At 43.9% G+C, this 18,167-nt stretch overlaps 1 protein-coding gene across 1 annotated transcript in view; it reads right to left on the minus strand.

The window, feature by feature from the left end:
* LOC148474993 (adenylate cyclase type 8-like) overlaps positions 1 to 18,167 on the minus strand; it is a 37,266-nt gene that overhangs the window by 12,112 nt on the left and 6,987 nt on the right. The window contains exons 3-5 of the mRNA XM_088457894.1: positions 17,009 to 17,181; positions 8,729 to 8,810; positions 727 to 885 (exon numbers count right to left, since the gene is read on the minus strand). Of these exons, the coding sequence (XP_088314020.1) occupies positions 727 to 885; positions 8,729 to 8,810; positions 17,009 to 17,181 (414 nt within the window). The remainder of the gene's footprint in view (positions 1 to 726; positions 886 to 8,728; positions 8,811 to 17,008; positions 17,182 to 18,167) is intronic.

Below are 18,167 nucleotides of genomic sequence, written 5' to 3' on the forward strand. Positions count from 1 at the left end.
GAGCTGTAACTGATGCAGACAGAGGTAGTGAAGTCCAGCTGGGAGTGAAACGAAGCAAGGTGCAGGGAAACAGCAGGTTCAGGTACTCAGACAGGTAAGGAAGTATATGGAGGGTACAGGGTAAGTCCAGCAGGTTCGAGCAGGCAAGGTTCAGACTAGTAGTGTAACCCACAGGCAGGCAGGTAAGGCACAGGTACTCTCAGCCGCAGCTGAGAAACACTTTGCACTGGCAAAGGAATGAAGGCTCTGGACCTTCCTAAATACTCGGTGCTGCGCTGTGACTGGCTATTTTCACCCAAAACTACAGCTTTATGCCATTGTTCACCACTTTTGCAAAGACGCTAACAAAAAGGTGGAATATATAAAAAAGGAAATAGTGGAATATATAAAATTCCACCTCCATCTATGCACTATACAAGCAAGAATTAGCACGTGCCCGTATAAAGAAGCGTTGGTGGTTTGCATGTCCTTAGGTTTATAAATAACCCTTACAGGGTTTTATGTATCAAGCAGTGAAAAGCGTAGACCAGTGGAGAAGTTGCCCATAGCAACCAATCAGCTTTGAAGTAACATTTATCAAGTACATTCTATAAAATAATAGGTAGGAGTTGATTGGTTGCTATGGGCAACTTCTCCACTGATCCACATCTCCAAGCTTGTCACTGCTTAATGCATAAACACCATAGTCACTATCTATAAATGCACAAATCACTCCAAAACAATTACCTCATTATCTCGGTCCTTCTCCAGAAAGTGGCGCGCCACGTGACTTGGGAGAATGTTTCTCAGCATATTCTCATTGTGTTCCCTCAGTTCCGTCATTTCGTTGATTTCTTCTTTGGCCTGAACCCGCCACAAAAAATCAAGTCTTGCGGTGTACTCTAGCTGTAAATCAATACAAGCATTACATCTTTCTATAATAATAATTGACTATAATGTGAATCTAGTATAATACAGAGCAACCTATTAGTGATACATTATTTTCACTTTTCTGGTTGCCCTACAGATACGTTTAAAATAAAACCAATACTAGTAGGATATCTTAATTGATAAAGTATATATGGTAACGTGGAGTGTTCTGGATAATGGCAGATTATAGTGATAATGAAGAGGAAGTAAGACTCTTCGACATAGGAGTGCCTCGAAATGTAAGATAATAATAGCCAAGAATGGGGCAGCGTCCATTAGGCAAAGAGCCAAACAACTGAACAAGACTATTGTGTGTTCTATGTACAGATCCACAAAAATGATTGCAGAGTGGATGAGAAATTGCTGGAGAGTTTAGTAGGAGTAGTTTCGGTCCTATCCTGAAGATCAAGTAGACATTAGCAGAGGCCAATTCAAAAACAAACAAAGATCTCTGCATTCCACTGGGAAAGCCTCTGGTGAGGATTGTGGCCAGTATGCTAGTCATCACTGGCCTGATCTCTGTCTCTGCCGATCCCCCTGCTTCTCATCACCACTTCCAACGCTCTTCACTGGTCTACCACACTCTTCACTGGTCTACCAAGCTGACACTCAGCAGGACGATAGCAGGAGTTCTGCCTGACAGACCGATTAGAGTGCCAGACACTCCGATGGTCATATAGTTTACAAAGCAAGGTCATTTTAATAATTAGGCAAAAAAGGAATTTTCCCGCTGGTCCACCCGGACAGGGTGCCGACTATTAATCTTAATTAATCTCTATCATGGATCCAATGCCCTAGAAAGGCCAGAGTCTACTTGTTTGAAAGAGGTCTCCTCATTAATATATATATATATATATATATATATATATATACATTTAACCCTGATAATCCTAAAGTCTCCTGGGTCAAATAAAAATCCTAATCTGCATCTATCCCGAGTATTAACCTTAACTAAGTGCAAGCCAAATGGCTTTGTCCGAATACCGGTGTAGGTTACACCATATTTTTGCAAATGGGTATGAGCACCACTCTGATCTTTGACCTAGGCCCACTCATTTACGTAAGTAGTCTTACTCCTCGGTGAAGGTAGGGGACATTTTTCATTTGCATTAGAACAGAGTTCATTCAAAAACTTCAGTCCACTCTAGAGTTTGTGGAATGTACTTAGCTATAATGTGTATCTAAACTGGGTCTAGTATCATACTTTCTACTTGCCCTATAGAAACTGTATGAGTGCAATAAAAGTAATATTAGTAATGACAATAACAAATAGCTTACTACAGGCTCATGCAGTGCACACCAGCATAGTATAATGTTTTGCCTACAGAGAGTACTACACTCTATTGAAGAAAACGTTTGCAGATTTGAGCATAACTTTTGAATTGTGGGCAGTTATTTTAATGGATAGTCGATAATTACTCCACAAAAAATAATTTTGAACTTTGACACTTTGACCTTTTCTTTGGCTTGGTCAATTATCTTGTAGATTATATTATCTTTCGCTATTTGTCTGGGAGTGGGAGAGAGCTAAAAAGATATTTTTGATTTTTTTCTCTCTGGTCTAGAAGTACTTTTTGAATGATTCCTCGTTCATCTAAAGACTGAAGACACGTTTCTTCTTGTATGAAATAATAAGGTTACACTGCTCTGTCGTAGTGGACCATTGCTAGATACATGACTCTTGTTTCTACCTCGATTCCCTGATCTATCTGAATGAATTTCCGTGATACTTGCCAGCGGACGCTATATTTAGCTCAGATGCAATTAACGATTCCTCAGCGGATCTCTGAACAACTATTTCCAGTCACAGCAGAAGAGGCGGCTTTTTATTCTCTTGCCTCTTTTGTTATTGTTTTACTTTTTATTATTTTAGGCTGTTTTTCTCTAGGAAATAAAATCCTATGAATAGACTTGTTTATAACCAGAGCACGATACACCAACTTATCAAAAGGAAATCTATCACATGTTAATATGATGCGTAAAATTATGTAACTCGGCTCTTTCATTTACAAATGTGTCCTCATTTACTAGTTGTTCGTACGGCAAGCAGTGCGAAATGCCCGGTACAATTTTGCGTGTTTGTCATTTTGCAGGCGCAGCGAAAAGGCGCTCACAGTGTACTAGAGTCGCTGGGCTGTGACTAGGGTGGCCAATCCAGGGATTGGGATCAGCGGGGATTATGGCCCCAAATTGACCGGGATTGAATCCCAACACGGAGGCTTCCAATCGCAGGATTTCAGGATTGGCCAAAAATGCTTTTTTTGAATGTTGCCTGGCTCCGCCTGCTCCCGGCTGTGTGCAGTGCGCAGCGTGACATGATAACAGAGGTCACGCTGCGCAGCCCAAAACTAGCCGCCCCGCTGGCTGGACTGCCATGGCACAGGGCACCGCAGGGCAGGGGACGCTGTTTGGGCCTGTAAATTTTCCGCTTTATTATCATTCTCACTTTTAGCTTCCTCTTCTTTTATCCCCAGCATCTCCTGGCCTCCCCTATCTCTACCCTGGCCCTTCCCCATGAGGCCATGGCCCTTTTTCAGGTGCACAATCTTATGTCCCTAGTTAAAAATTGGGAGCCACAGCACCAATGCTCTCTCTGGCACAGGGCAAAAAAAAAGTCTAGTTATGGCTCTGCTTCATCCAACATAGGGTTGGCGCACGTATCAAAGGTGCGACAGATGGTAGTGAATAAAGACACAGTGAGTGGTATTTGAGCATCTAAAGACGCTATGGGCACATTCCGTTCGCAGCCTTGTACACAAGGGGAAGGGTTTGCAGCGGTATTTGCATAAAGTCGCAGAAGCAATGTCGGCAACAGACACACACACGGGTGCTACAACGTGCGAGTCAGAATCAGTCATTATTAGGGGTATTCAATATGGGAGCGATAACATCGTTTTTTGCGTTAATATCGCACTTTTTAACGTTTTTGCGTTAATATCACTTGTTTTAGTTTTACACCTTATTCAATTTCAAAGACTTATCGCAGTTTTGAAAAGTCTTTGATAAAAAACGGTGATAACTTTTCACCATTGAATAGGTGTCGAAAAAAAGTGCAGAATTGGGGTTTAGGGGTGCAGGCTTAAAAAAAATAGCCTGCACCCCTGAGATTGACATTTACAAAAGAACTGTGTCAAAAAAAGTTTAAAAAAAAAATAGGGACACCCCAAAAAATTAATTTAAAAATTGGGGTGCAAAAAAAAAAAATGGGAAAAAATTGTTAAACAATAGGGAAATAGGTTCAGGGCTATTCTGCAAGTATGCGGCAGGTGTTTTCTAGAATAGATTTATAGCGGCAGGTGCACAAATGCAGAATTTTTAAATACTTACTTTAGGGACATAAAAATATGCTAGTACCCATTTTCATGTACCCCAATTTTGATGGGACCACTTAAAAAAACGAAAAAAATAACCTAAGTGCTCTTCTGCATCACTTCTTCAATGTCGGAAAAAAAACACCTGCTGCGGCTATTTAAATCCCCGACTTTCAATTAAAGGCTAAAACGGGGGTACCCATAGTGTTCCCCCATGTTTTTACAACTTTAGGGGGGTCTTACAATTATTTTAAGGAAAAATTCATAACTTTACGCAAATCCAACTTCGGAGTTTCCCGTTTTCGTTAATTTGATATTGAATACGGAGATAAGCGGGAGAGCGCACCATACCTTTACGCAGAAAAAAACTCCCATATGAAACATTAACTTCGCCAGGGAAGTTAACCTTTCATATTGAATACCCCTCTCTGTGTTTTGATGATGATTCATATTTGATTATTATGAAATGAATGTACATGAATTGGGTAAATTAGTTGTTGTTGGTTTATGTGCTGTATTTCTAATTACCGGTACTATAGTGATGTCAACATAGATATTGTGGTGCACGCTTTGCCCAGCTACGGTATATAATATATGACGTTTCATATACGAGACCTATTCCCCTTAACAGCTAAAGCTTGGGGTGGCTGCACCAGAGTGATGGGGTAGATGTACTAATCCTCAAAGAGAGATAAAGTACCAACCAATCAGCTCCTAAGTGTCATGTGACAACTAATCAGCTCCTAACTGTAATTTTTCAGACCAGTCTGTAAAATGACAGGAACTGATTGGTTGGGACGCTATTTCTCTCCACTATACCTCTCTCCAAGGTTTAGTACATCTCCCCCTATGTGAGATTCATCTGATAAAGCAAATAGATCAATTTGAGTAAATAAAAACAAAATAGCAAAACAAAAGAAGAGGGAAAAAAAACCTTAATGTTGTATTAAATCTAGAGAGAGAGAAAAAAACCCCTTCCAGCTAAGAATCCAACCTAGTAAATAAAATATGTGCCGTAGATTTATTTTTTATGGGTTATTATTATTTAGTTTAAGTTAGACCCAGATAGCTGCAATCTGCTCATACATAGGGTAATAATTTTGTCTTCAATTTGATTTGTTGATTGAGTTTATCACTTGATTTTATATGACTTAAACCTCTGCATAAGATAAGCTAAATTTTGTGCTATCCAAAGTGAGCTTTAACAGATCACCCTGTGAGGTTAGGCTGCTTCCCCCTGTGCAGTAAGGGTGAATAAGAGCAGTTATAATAATAATTGTGTGTATGACGATATACCATTACTTTGCATATGAAATAATCTAGGTTTTGCTTTTGTCTAGTAACACAGTGGGCAGATCTGGAAGGTATCATCTAGACCACCAAGAGGGAAGGGTTAGGTTTAGGGTGAGGGGAGGGGGAGGTTAGGTTTAGGCACTAGGGGGGAGGATTAGGTTTAGGGTGAGGGGAGGGGGAGGTTAGGTTTAGGCACTAGGGTGGGTAGTTTATTTACTGGGAGGGAGGGTTAGGTTTAGGGTGCGGGGAGGGGGAGGTTAGGTTTAGGCACTAGGGGGGAGGGTTAAGTTTAGGGTGCGTGGAGGGGGAGGTTAGGTTTAGGTACAAGGGTGGGTAGTTTACTGTAGGTACCGGGAGGGAGGGTTAGGTTTAGCTGGCGGGGAGGGGGAGATTAGGTTTAGGCACTAGGGGGAGCGTTAGGTTTAGGCACTAGAGGGGAGGGTTAGGTTTAGGGAGGGAGAGGTTAGGTTTAGGCACTAGGGGGGGTTAGGTTTAGGGTGCGGGGAGGGAGAGGTTAGGGTTAGACACTAGGGGGATGGTTAGGGTTAGGCACTAGGGGGAAGGGTTAGGTTCAGGGTGCGGGGAGGGAGAGGTTAGGTTTAGGCACCGGGAGGGAGGGTTAGGGAGAGGGGGAGGGTTAGGTTTAGGGTGTGGAGAGGGGGAGGTTAGGTTTAGGCACTAGGAGGGAGGTTTAGGTTTAGGCACTAGGGGGGGAGGGTTGGGGTTAGGATACCGACCGACTGGTGTCGGTATCCTAACCCTGTTGGGATGCCAGCGTCTGGATTTTGACCGCCGGGATCCTGGGTGCCGGCATTCCTTACCCATCCCATTGAACTGGGTGAAAAATTCAAACCCAATGTTATTCACTCTTCAAACAACCCCACCCCAAAAAGAATAGTTCAAGCTGAACCCTCACCTGCCATAGTTTGCAAAACATTGAGATATGCACAACCTGCAACTGCCCCAGGTTTGCACCATGATGCTTCCTGTAATAACTTAGGGGTCTATGTACTAATCTTTGGAGAGATAAAGTGGATGGAGATAAAGTACCAACCAATCAGCTCCTAACTCTCACTTTACAGGCTGTGTTTGAAAAGTGACAGGAGTTGATTAGTTGGTACTTTATCTCTGTCCACTTTATCTCTCTCCGTGGCTTAGTACATAGAGTAGCCCTTAGTCCTGTTGCATGAGAGCTCTAGCTAAAGGCTAAGTAATAATAGTATGAGTGAGGTCCCTTTCATATCCCACCACCAATAATAATAGCCACCAATGTCTCTTGTCTGCCGCTAGCATTTTATCTGCCCACCTCACCCCCTCTCTGTGCATCCGTCACAGTATATTGCTTGTGTTGCACTATGTTTAACTTACTGCATTATGGAGAGAAGGAAGTGACATCACAACCTCCCCTTAAATCTAATGACTTTTGAGCTGCGGAGAGCAAGGCGGTGGGTGTGGCAAGGGTTACAAGGCGGAGTAGAGAAAGGAGGTGCTAAGTGGAGGTGTGGCTGCAGAGATCAGGGGAGCCACTGTGACTGGTAGGCTAGTAAGTTAGAGGAAGGGCTGGGAAAGCAGAGATAGGATAGGGAGAATGTAGCTATGTGTTAAAGAGAGGGGGTAGATGTACTATTGGAGAGAGATCAAGTGGTGAGAGATACAGGGATCTATTTACGAAGCCTTGGATGGAGATAACATGGAGAAAGATAAGTCCCAGCCAATCAGCTCCTAACTGTCATTTTTCAAACTGATAGTAAGGAGCTGATTGGCTGAGACTTATCTTTCTCCATTTTATCTCTCCCCAAGGTTTAGTGAATAGATTCCAAAGTACCAACCAATCAGCTCCTAACTGTCATTTTTCAAACATGACAGTTACAAACTGATAGGTTGGTACTTTATCTCCCTCCAATGCTTAGTACATCTCCCCCAGGGAGAGACTAGTGAGAGATGGAACCAGAAAAGGATGGAGTAAAGTGGACCTAGGGAGCATTCATTTGTGAGTGTTTGTTGTGTCGGGGTGGGGTTACATATGTGTCCACGTACACATGCACTCAAATCACGGCAAATAGGCGAATTTGGCGTGCCAAGGACTTTGCAACTAAGCCATGCTATGTATCCCGTCCTGTTTTTACAATAAATGAGAATCAGTTGCACCGCTCATGTGACAAAGGTACAATGCACGGGTATCCTGTACACTGGCGCTGACGTTGCGTGCAGCAGCTGTGTGCGGCGCGGATGCTAACCTGTGTAAAAAGGTAAAAAGTGGGGGTCCAATACGCCACACATCGTTGTGCTGAATCTACAGCTTTATACCAATTCCTTTGGGACAAAAAGACGAATACTAGTGCCTAGTGTCCTATAAGTAACTTTGGGATAAAAGCATGAAAGTCCGGGAATTGCTACCCATGGCGGAGCGTGTAAGTCGTGTAAGCTTCTCGTGCCAAATGGCGCAAAAAGGATGAGTGTACGAGGACACATCTGTAGAACAAGATGAACAAGTCATATGGAAGAACCCAATCATAGTAATATATGGACAAATATGCCTGAGTATTATGCAGAATATTATATGCCTGCGGTAATACTATACACATATGGTAGATTATATTGTTCCTTTATCAATCACAAATGCAGTCCGTCACTGTGCAAGGAGAACAGTCGGCCGAGTGCAGGGCCGGATTAAGGCCCACATGGGCCTGGAGCTGAAAATTTTCAAGGGCCTATACTGAGAAGGGGAAGAGCTGTGAAAGGTGCTGTGTGGCTGTGGTCAGAGTCACCTTGGTGTATACACCCCCTAAACTATGACCACAATGTCTCCCTAACTACATAGAAATAGAACAATTGCATAATTTAGTTTTTTTGGGGGGGATGGGGGACTAGAAAAACTATTTAAATACTTAAAATTTATGGCCGGTTAGGTAGCTGGTAATCATTCTGTCATGTTGATGGGCCTATTTTTATTTGGAGACCTGGAGCTGTAGCTCCATCCGCCCCATTGTTAATCTGGCCCTGGCCGAGTGTTGTTTCGACTTTATTATTTAGCGCTCTGTCCATGAATTTAGTTGACATGTAATACTCTTGTCCTTGTATTGTCTTTGGATTGTAAACCTATTACAAGTGTTCCGGAAGAGGACAGTTCAATCACCTGAGCAGCGGTGACATTTTTAAAGCAATTTCATAATAAAATGCCAAAGAGCCGGTGCAAATGGAAGTGCCTTCCTTACCTGCTGTCCGTGATAGAACACAGCCAGGAGAAACATAGCCATTAGCAGCAGAGAAGCTTCTTTTGTCCCCAGGAAGTCTGTGCTGGAGAGAGATAAAACGGCAGAGCTGATATTCTATCAGTCTAACCATGCAGCTTGTAGTCAGTGCAGGAACTGGAGGCCAGTGTGTAATGCGGCACTTAGGATTCAGTGTGTGGGTGGCTGCTGAGACTGTTTATTCTCTATTACTTACTCACCATTTCACAAACAGAGAATTTGCATGAAACCACATTGCCCACGTCCAAGGAGAAACAGGTGCGAATTTCCTCTGATATACTCAAATGTGGTCAATTACAATATTCTCCTAGATTCGTTCAAATGGATTAGACTATATTTTTATAGCCATTTTATCAAATGACTAACATAAACCGAGTGAGATGCACACAGTGGAAATACTAAACAGGCGGACGCATATGTGCCTTTGATGCATGCGGGAAAATACGCACGCAAAATGATACGCGGTCGTGTTTGTATTGTAGGGTCGGGCATATCTTGCAATGCTAACTGCAAAAGGATAGTACAGTACTTATGCCCGGTGCACGCCAAGCGTGAGCACGTACACCTGTCGGAAGAGTAGGCGGTGTGCTAGGCTTTGTCAGTAGTCAACTGATAATGTTATATATATATATATATAATTAAAATCGCCATTCAGAAATGCGATTGTTAAGCAGATCGAGCGATTGCTTGCCGTTGCGAATAAGCCGCGCTGCGATTGTCTTGCGATTCTGCACGGATTGAGGATCCATTTGTAAAGTGAGTGACAGGTAGTCAGCGTTTGAGGGAGGTAACGGGGTAATTAATAAAATGCAGGCGTGTCTGACCGTTTCAACGCCGTTACATGGGAGCGCATAAATTTGCCCTTGCGATCTCCTACGCAGCATGAGAGCCCTCAGCGTGTCAGGAGAGCTCCCGAGTCTGCGGCTGGTTAGGCCTGCCGCAAGGGTAAGATGGCTGCTTGATGTGCGTCGGTGTTACTGATATTTACGCAGGTAAGCGATGTTGTTACTCACATGAGAAGGCAGCGGTGAGCATCCTTATGCTCCGGTAAGCTTTGGAACTATTAGTATATATTTGCAGCTGTGTTTTCCATGCGAAATTAGCGTCCATTTCTGGATCAGGCCCATAGGCGCAATTCTAATGCATATCAGCTGGAGGTCAATCAGAATTGGCTACATACTGCAGCAGAGAGTCATTATCACTCTGCTATATATTTGCAGCAGACCACTAACACCCGCAAAACATATAGATGTGTCCTCATACACCTAGCCCCAATACGCCAAGCGGCACAAGATGTGAGTTAGCCGCCAGGTCTCGTGTGCCTCTGCTAGCGACCAGCATCTCTTTCACCTAAAAATGCATCTTAGTCGCAATGCCATGTGACTAAGGCGCACCACGAGTTTGCACTAATTAATTTGATAAGCGACACTTGTCTATCTGGTTGCGACTAATTCTGTACACGAAGCACAATGGAACTTGGCGAGCTTCGTATACAGACTAAGATGCATTTTCGGCAAAAAAAAAGACGCCCGGCGCAATAGTCAGGGTTGTATAAAATTGGATTTAGAAAAAAAATAAAAAAATTGATTTATTTGATTTAAACAGGTTTTTTTATTACATTTTTTTTCGTTAACTAAACGTTTAAAAATGTAAAACGTTTACTTAAAAAGAAATGTTAATAAAAAAATCCTATTTAAATCCCAAAAATCTGATTTACACCAAATAAATACAGTTTTTATTTTTATTTTTAAAAAATCCAATTTTACGCAACCCTGCCGATGCTAGCAGAGCAGCACGGGATCTGGCAGCTCACTCATGCCAGGCATATCGCGCTGCATGGGTATTGAGGATAGATGTAGGAAGACACATCTGTATGTATGTGACTTTTACTGCTCTCAGTCTACACTTGCCCATAACCTCAACTGTCCTGCTTTTGGTGGGACAGTCATGGTTTTCGGGCACTGTCCTCTCGTCCCATATGTGGGCCACAGTGCTCTGTGGTGGGGCTGGAGGAGCAGCGGGTGATTAGATGCGTGCGGAGGAACTGGTGGCAGCACTGCAGCTGAAGGAGTGCTGGGCGAACCACCAGAGTGACGGAAATGGAGGCATGATCCACTACCATTGTTTGGGCGTGGATCATGCCCACACCTTCCATGATATGTTGGGAGGTATGTCTTGCCTGCACCATCCCATCATACCACCTCTACAGTCCTCATGAGTTGCAAGTTAATAATATGCTAAAAACTTGACACAGACGTTTTCATACGTCATACAGTATGTACCCATGTGCAGTATGAAATGCAACAGACATGGAAAAAAAAAAAAGACATACGTGCATGGCTAAATGAACCCCCTACGAGTTTAGGAGGAGGTGCTAAGTGCTGATCATGTCTGTCTATAGACATTCCTATTAGCTTCTTCACCATTGCTCCTCACTGGCATCAGTAGGGTAGGTGCTGGTGTTGGATGTCTTCTCAGTGCACATTGGCATGCCCGAGCATCACTTTAAGTTATTTTGCATACTGCGGTCTGTGTGCTTATCGGATACCCTGTTCCTGACCTCCAGCTGTCTGCTTGCTGCTTCTGGCTATTCTGTCTCTGAGTATTCCTTTCTTCTCCAAACCCTGGTCCTCAGATTGTATTATGTCACCCTGAGCCCTGGCATGCGTTTGAACTTTGAATACATCTGTATCTCACCCCATTTCTATTTGCTTTGTGCACTGTCAGCTGCCGCCTGAGGTGTCTTAAAGCAAAGCCAATCTCCTCTTGCTGGAGCTCCTAATAAGGACCAATCACTCATTAGACCCTGTGCACCAGGGGAGCCATCGTCAGCTGATGGCAGCACAGTGGGGCAACACTCACATCTACACTAGCCACAGAATGTGACAGTTTGCTCAGACCATGGTTCCTTTACTGACTTTGGGGTCTATTTACAAAGCAGTGTTAGGAGTGATAAGGTGCCAGCCAATCAGCTCCCAACTGTCATTTTTCAAACACAGCCTGTGAGATGACAGTTAGGAGCTGATTGGCTGGCACCTTATCACTTTTCACTCTGTCTCCTAACACTGCTTAGTAAATAGACCCCTTTGGCTATTAAGGACCTGTCGGAATGAGTGCTGAGACAGGAGGTGAAATAGGACAATATCATTCCATTTCTCCGAGGACTATTAGCATTGCTTCTGCTGGTTCCGCAGTGCCAAGTGTTACATCTACCGTGCCAGCTCCTGCAATTCAGCTCCAGCTTACTACCTTCATCTCAGGTTGTACCAAGGTTGAATATGATTATGTCCCTCCTCTCTGGTAAGGTTCATGTTTGAGAAAACAAATGATACTTTTCTATGTGACGCTACTGCCTTTCGGAAAGTCTATGACACGCCTGGCTGGGTGTCCTCTGCCTCAGCAAGTCTGTTCTGTCTGTGTACCATCATCCGTTTCCGAACACTGGCGTTGGAGCTTGGCTAGGACAGTGAAGAATTGGCAGCCACCTCCTGGCAAACTCTCTCGGTGAAATATAGGACGAGATTACATATTCCATCATTCACTGATGACATTGCCAATAATAAAAAAAGAGAATGCACCTGAAAACAGCTGTTCTCTCAGTTGGCACAAAATGTTCATAAACTTCTGGTTGTGCAGGAACCCATGCAGGTGGACGATTTCCTCTCTCCATTGCAGGCCTATGCCTATCTCTGGCAGTAAGGCCAATGTGTCAGCCAGTGTTCTCCAAAATCAGTATACTGTAGCTACTAGAGAGACCCTCCAAGTTATAGTTGACATCTCTCAGATCAGTTCTGTCTCTTCTAAAATGACTTTTCTGGTTTTTATCTCACATTCTGGAATATCTTTTATCGCTATGGCCATCTGGGCCATGGGGGATGCTGGTAAACTTATTTAACAAATCTAGTTCAAAAGTGTTCGCTTCCTTTAGTTCCTTTTGATTTGCCGTTTGACATGGCGACCATTAATGGACATGTCATACCTGGAAGGTCTACATGGTACATGAGTGTTCCCCTTAACTTAAACATTTTATTAATTGGAATTTTTTATGATTTGGTACTTAACTAAAAAAATATATATTCTACTCATTTCAATAAGTATCTCAGATATCCAACCCCCCATCCCATGGAATGACCACTGATTTATCTGCGGGTACCACAGGCTCCATAGGCAGCGTATTTCCATTGTTGACTGTAGAAACTAAAGCCAAGTCCAGGAAAATTTGGGAGAAACGGTAAGAGCTTTCTCTACAAATTCACCTGTTTAAACCCAGGGGTCATAACAACATACCCATTACAATCAGGGCAATATGACACTGACCTTGAAACTCTTTGATCAAAATCATGGAAGCCATACGGAAACTCATTACTTAGATTTACATGGTGCATAGCATCTGATCTATTTCAAAACAATTTCAATACTCAAAATGGCAAGTATAAGGTGGTCACTGTGCCTTTTTGGCTGTGCGATGTCTTTCTGTTTTTAAAATTATTTGTTTGAAATCCTCGGATTTGGCCAAATAGTCTGGGAAGCGCCAAAGACGGTCCGTTTGAGAGAGAAAGGTGTGCCATAAATCTAAGGATACCGGGGCATGGTCAGAAATTAATGTATCTTGTACAGTGGCAAATGCAGGAATTCTTGAGGGGGGTTTCCAAATGCTTGATTTTACAGTGAGTGTGGCCAGTCCATGAAGAGGTTATAATTAGGACTTATCCATCTTTGCGTCATACAAAGTGTATTGTGTGTCATAATTCCAGCATATACAGGACCAACTATCACAGCAAGCCATTAAATATGGCAGTAGGGCCATCCTGCCTGCCTGCCTGGATGTGTCAAGTTTGAAGATCCTAACCAAGTCCTGATTGGTCCTTTTCTTCCTCTTCCTGTGTCAGTCAAAGTATAGACACAAAAATCTATTGAGTGTACTACCGATTTTTCCACCCTCCAAAGACCAAAGTCTTCATAGTTATCTTGGCTGTGGTACAACGCTTTTTCAAAATGTCTCATCATTAGGGAACATGCATGGTGTGGTGGTTACCACTACTGCCTTACAGCACTTAGAGGTCATGGTGGGAATATGTCATCTTTTTATATATATATAGTGTGATTTTTCTGTTAAAAATTGGCAGACATTCTACAATAAATATTAAACTGTACTATTCTTCATCCCCAGCCTGTATTTCTGTATCTGCACATGGCAACTGTTGGTCAGATTTGATGTTATTTGGGTGAGTAGAATAAGTATGATAAGTAGGGAGATCCTGGGTTATGGCTTCTGATGTGCATGCCCCCTTCTTGGTATATAGTTGAAGGCACACTTTCCGTTGACGCCAATTGGAAGAACCTAGAGGTCACCAGTAAGGGGGTATGTACAGTAACAGGCTAATGGCAGCTGCATTATTATTACTACCAGTTATTTATATAGCGCACGCATATTCCGCAGTGCTTTAAAGAGACTTTTGGACATATCAGTCCCTGCCCAGTGTTCCCTAACACATGTATACACATAGACACTAGGGCTCATTTTTGTTTGGAGCCAGCCTACCAGTATATTTTTGGAGTGTGGGAGGAAACCGGAGCACCCGGAGGAAACCCACGCAAGCACAGGGAGAATATACAAACTCCACACAGTTAGGGCCGTAGAGGGAATGGAACCCACGACCTCAGTGCTGTGAGGCAGTAATGCTAACCATTACACCGTATTTGGCAAAAAGTGTGAGGTCCAGAATGACCACGGATTACCTGCAGCTGAGAAGGCATGACCTATCTAATTAAGCACAAGGCTAGTTCCTGACCATTCTTATGGCTACTATCGGTTTACCAACTGCTTCTGCTTCTGATCGTCCATGTTTAATTTTGTACAGAAGTCTGTCGGCAGCCTCTGCTGCCGACCCTAAACCACGTAAAGGTCATAGCCACAGTATGTCTCATCCCACTGTCTTATGGTTTGTGCACTGTCAGAACTTAGGCCCTGATTCAGAGCCAGACGCTCTGACCAGAGCGCTCGCTCTGAATCAGGGCCCACCTCCATAATTATGGAGCGTCCTCCTGGACGCTCATATAGCTGTGGGTCACCACCCACACCCTATACGAGCGTGCAGGTTGATAGTCGCGATGGTCTTGACCATCGCGACCATCGCCACTGCGAGCCGGAGCCTGCGGTTGAGTTTCTCAACCGCAAGGCCCGGAGTGATTTTGGCTCTATCACAGCCAAAATCACTCCCACTGACATCACTAGTGATGTCAGTGGGGCCGGCTTCTGACGGTAGGCGTTCCCTTGGGAACACCCCCGTCTGGGAGGCACGCCCCCGGCACGCCCACCAAAGGGGGCGTGCTGTCAATCAACATCGACAGCACGCCCCCTTTGATCAGACACAACGAGCGAAGGAAAGTCCTTCGCTCGTCGCGTCTCGCGCATGCGCACGACGGAGCTCCCTCCGTCGTGCACATGCGCAGTGCACACCATCGACCCACTTGCGAGCGGACAGCCGCTCGCGAGTGGGTCTGAATCAGGCCCTTATAGATTCTTTTCAGATGTTTCCAGTTTGCTGAAACAAAGCTGTGGCAATAATGAAAGCAGTCAGGCTACAGAATGTCAGATAAGCTTTAAATGTGTATAGCTAAAATATATTAACAATGCTTTCCAGCATTCTGTTACTATATTGTGGATAAGTATTTAATTTTCACACATTGGGGTTGATGCAGATTTGCGCATGTTGAGCTTTAGCACTGTGGGGGAGATGTATCAAGCTTTGGAGAGTGATAAAGGACCAACCAATCAGCTCCTAGCGGTCATTTTTAAAACACAGCCTGTACCATGTCAGTTATGAGCTGATTGGTCGGTACTTTATCTCTCTCCAAGGACTGAAACATCTCCCTCTGTGCAGGTCCAGTAGCGGAGTGAACACATTTTGGGTTGATGCAGAGTCCTAAGTAGACCAGTCGCATCTCCACTTGTGGCAGAATGGGCATAAATGGGTGGCAATGTGGCATTTGTACATAGGATAAGTTTAGTGAGAGGGTAAAGGGGGAATGAAGATGGAATTGACATCTATGCTGAGTTGTGCGTACACAAAGGTCTGTCTCTAGGCCCGGCCCCCTCTTTGTGATGTCATGATGTCACATGTGTAGGGGGTGGGGCTGACCCAGGCCACAATATCGCTCTGCAATGGCTCTGCTCACATAGATGCGTGCAACTTGGCATATGGGCAAAAACACGCATTTAGGAGTCTATGTACTAACACTTGGAGAGAGATTAAGGACCTCATTCAGAGGCGGTCGTTAGATGCAAGCGTTCGCTCTGAATGAGGGCGGCTGCTTGCATCTTGTAGTGTCGCCTCTTGGTCGATCGCTAAGCTGTGGGTTACCACCCACAGCTCTAGCGACCGACCAGGGTAATGGTCGCGATGGTCAAGACCATCGCGACCATCGGGGCTTGCGACGAGACCCTAAGGTTGGGTCTCGGCACTCGCAAGCCCCAGGGAGCTTCCTGCTCTGATCGAGCAGGAAGCTCCCCGCTGACATCACTGCTGATGTCAGTGGGGCCGCCCCCAAACCGTTTGGCCGGCCACGCCCCCTGCCCGCCTCCCAAATGGGGCGAGCTGTCACTCACCATCGACAGCTCGCCCCCTTTGGTACGAGACCCCTAGCGACGGAGCGCCCGCCACTAGCCGGGTCTCGCGCATGCGCACGTCGGAGTCGGCTCCAACGTGCGCATGCCCAGTGGGGAAACATCGACCCAGTTGCGAGCTATCAACGCTTGCGACCGGGTCTGAATGACCCCCTAAGTGGGGAGAGATAAAGTACCAACCATTCAGGTCCTAACTGTCACTTTACAGTGTTTGAAAAATGACAGTTAGGAGCTGATTGGTTGGTACGTTATCTCCGCCCACTTTATCTCTCCCCTTAGTACATAGACCTCTGTGTTCTTTGCCAGCAGTGTGAGTAGCAGCCGATGAGAGAGCAGCTCTGCATCACCTATATAATGTTACCATGTAAATGAGCTAGTACTTACTATGTACAGAAGTGAACAGATTTAATGGCTACTATATAGCACCGAGTAAAAGAAAACTCTTTCTCATCAATAATCATAGCACGGGGATTGCCTGGGTAACGGAAGTGCTATCAATGACATTTTAAAGAGACGTATGATATGACTGAATCATCCAAAAGTAATGACAAAGGAGATGACGGATTATTACAGCGAATATCTAACAAACTGAGCGTAAATCAACGTGTGGCACTTACTTCCCATTGTGATGAGAATTGTCATATCGTAGAAAGAGAGACGTATATATTGTTTCTGTCAGTAGGGAATATATTGCTATCATAATGAGCAGCACTGCCAGCTTCAGGACAGAGTTGAGGCGCAGAAACACGGCGCAGGTCACCATCGCGAGGACACCGGTGAAAACAAAGTACTAAGCAAAAGAAAATGTTAAAACACAGTGGTTAGGTCTCTTACACAGTGGACAGGTAAAGCAGTATTGTTACATGACTGTTAAATGTTTGAATAATGTACATAAACAGTGAAATTTATGCGGTCGTCTCTCGCCAAAGTACACAATTTACAATTTTTTGGGGAGATAATTTATCAAAGGGTTCTGAAAGAAATCCCCCACATTTTGCTTTTTTTTTTCTCCTGGTCTGGTGAAAACTTTTCTCCAGTTTTTTTTCTCCATGTTCGCTTGTTTGCCGTTTTCGACAATTTTTTGCGAAAATCGCATCCATTTTCGCCGCTAATTCAATATGGACCTATGTTGGTGAAAATATCAGTATACAGTATAAAGTGGGTCTAGTATAGCTCTTCCTGGAAGATGCCAGTGATTAAGCATTTGCCACTTTGGTTCTCTACAAGTCACATTTAATGAAATGATGTATATTCAACCAACTGGAAAGGCATCATATCTATAGTTGTCAAAGAGCATGTTTAGGGAGAGTGCTCTATGATGCATCCTGCTGTACTTTTTGGGTGGCTAAAAGTATCTTCAATGAGGTTCTAGCTGAGACTGCTTTGGAATTTTTTCATTAACGGACGCTGACTGTAAAATTGTCATATGGCGCAACTTAAGTTCCAAATTGTTCATTGTCACCAATATCACCATCACAACGGGTTGGGTATTATAGATCGACACTTAAAAAGTGGACACCGTATAGGTCGACATCAGTTGGTTGACAGTTAAAAGGTCAACAGGGACAAAAAGGTTGACAAGTACAAAAGGTCAACATGGATGTAGCTCGACAGGTACAAAAGGTGAACAGGGTAAAAAGGTCAACACAAAAATGGGCAACACTTATTTTTGTTTTTCTAACCCTAAACTTCACCCTAACCCTAAAACTCCCCTTGGTCTGGCATGTTAATATTGATTAGGTTAGAAAATCAGGGGCAAACAAATGGCTGAACACA

Source organism: Taudactylus pleione, unplaced genomic scaffold, assembly GCF_031769625.1.
Source record: "Taudactylus pleione unplaced genomic scaffold, aTauple2 ptg000791l, whole genome shotgun sequence".
Classification (NCBI taxonomy): Eukaryota; Metazoa; Chordata; class Amphibia; order Anura; family Myobatrachidae; genus Taudactylus; species Taudactylus pleione.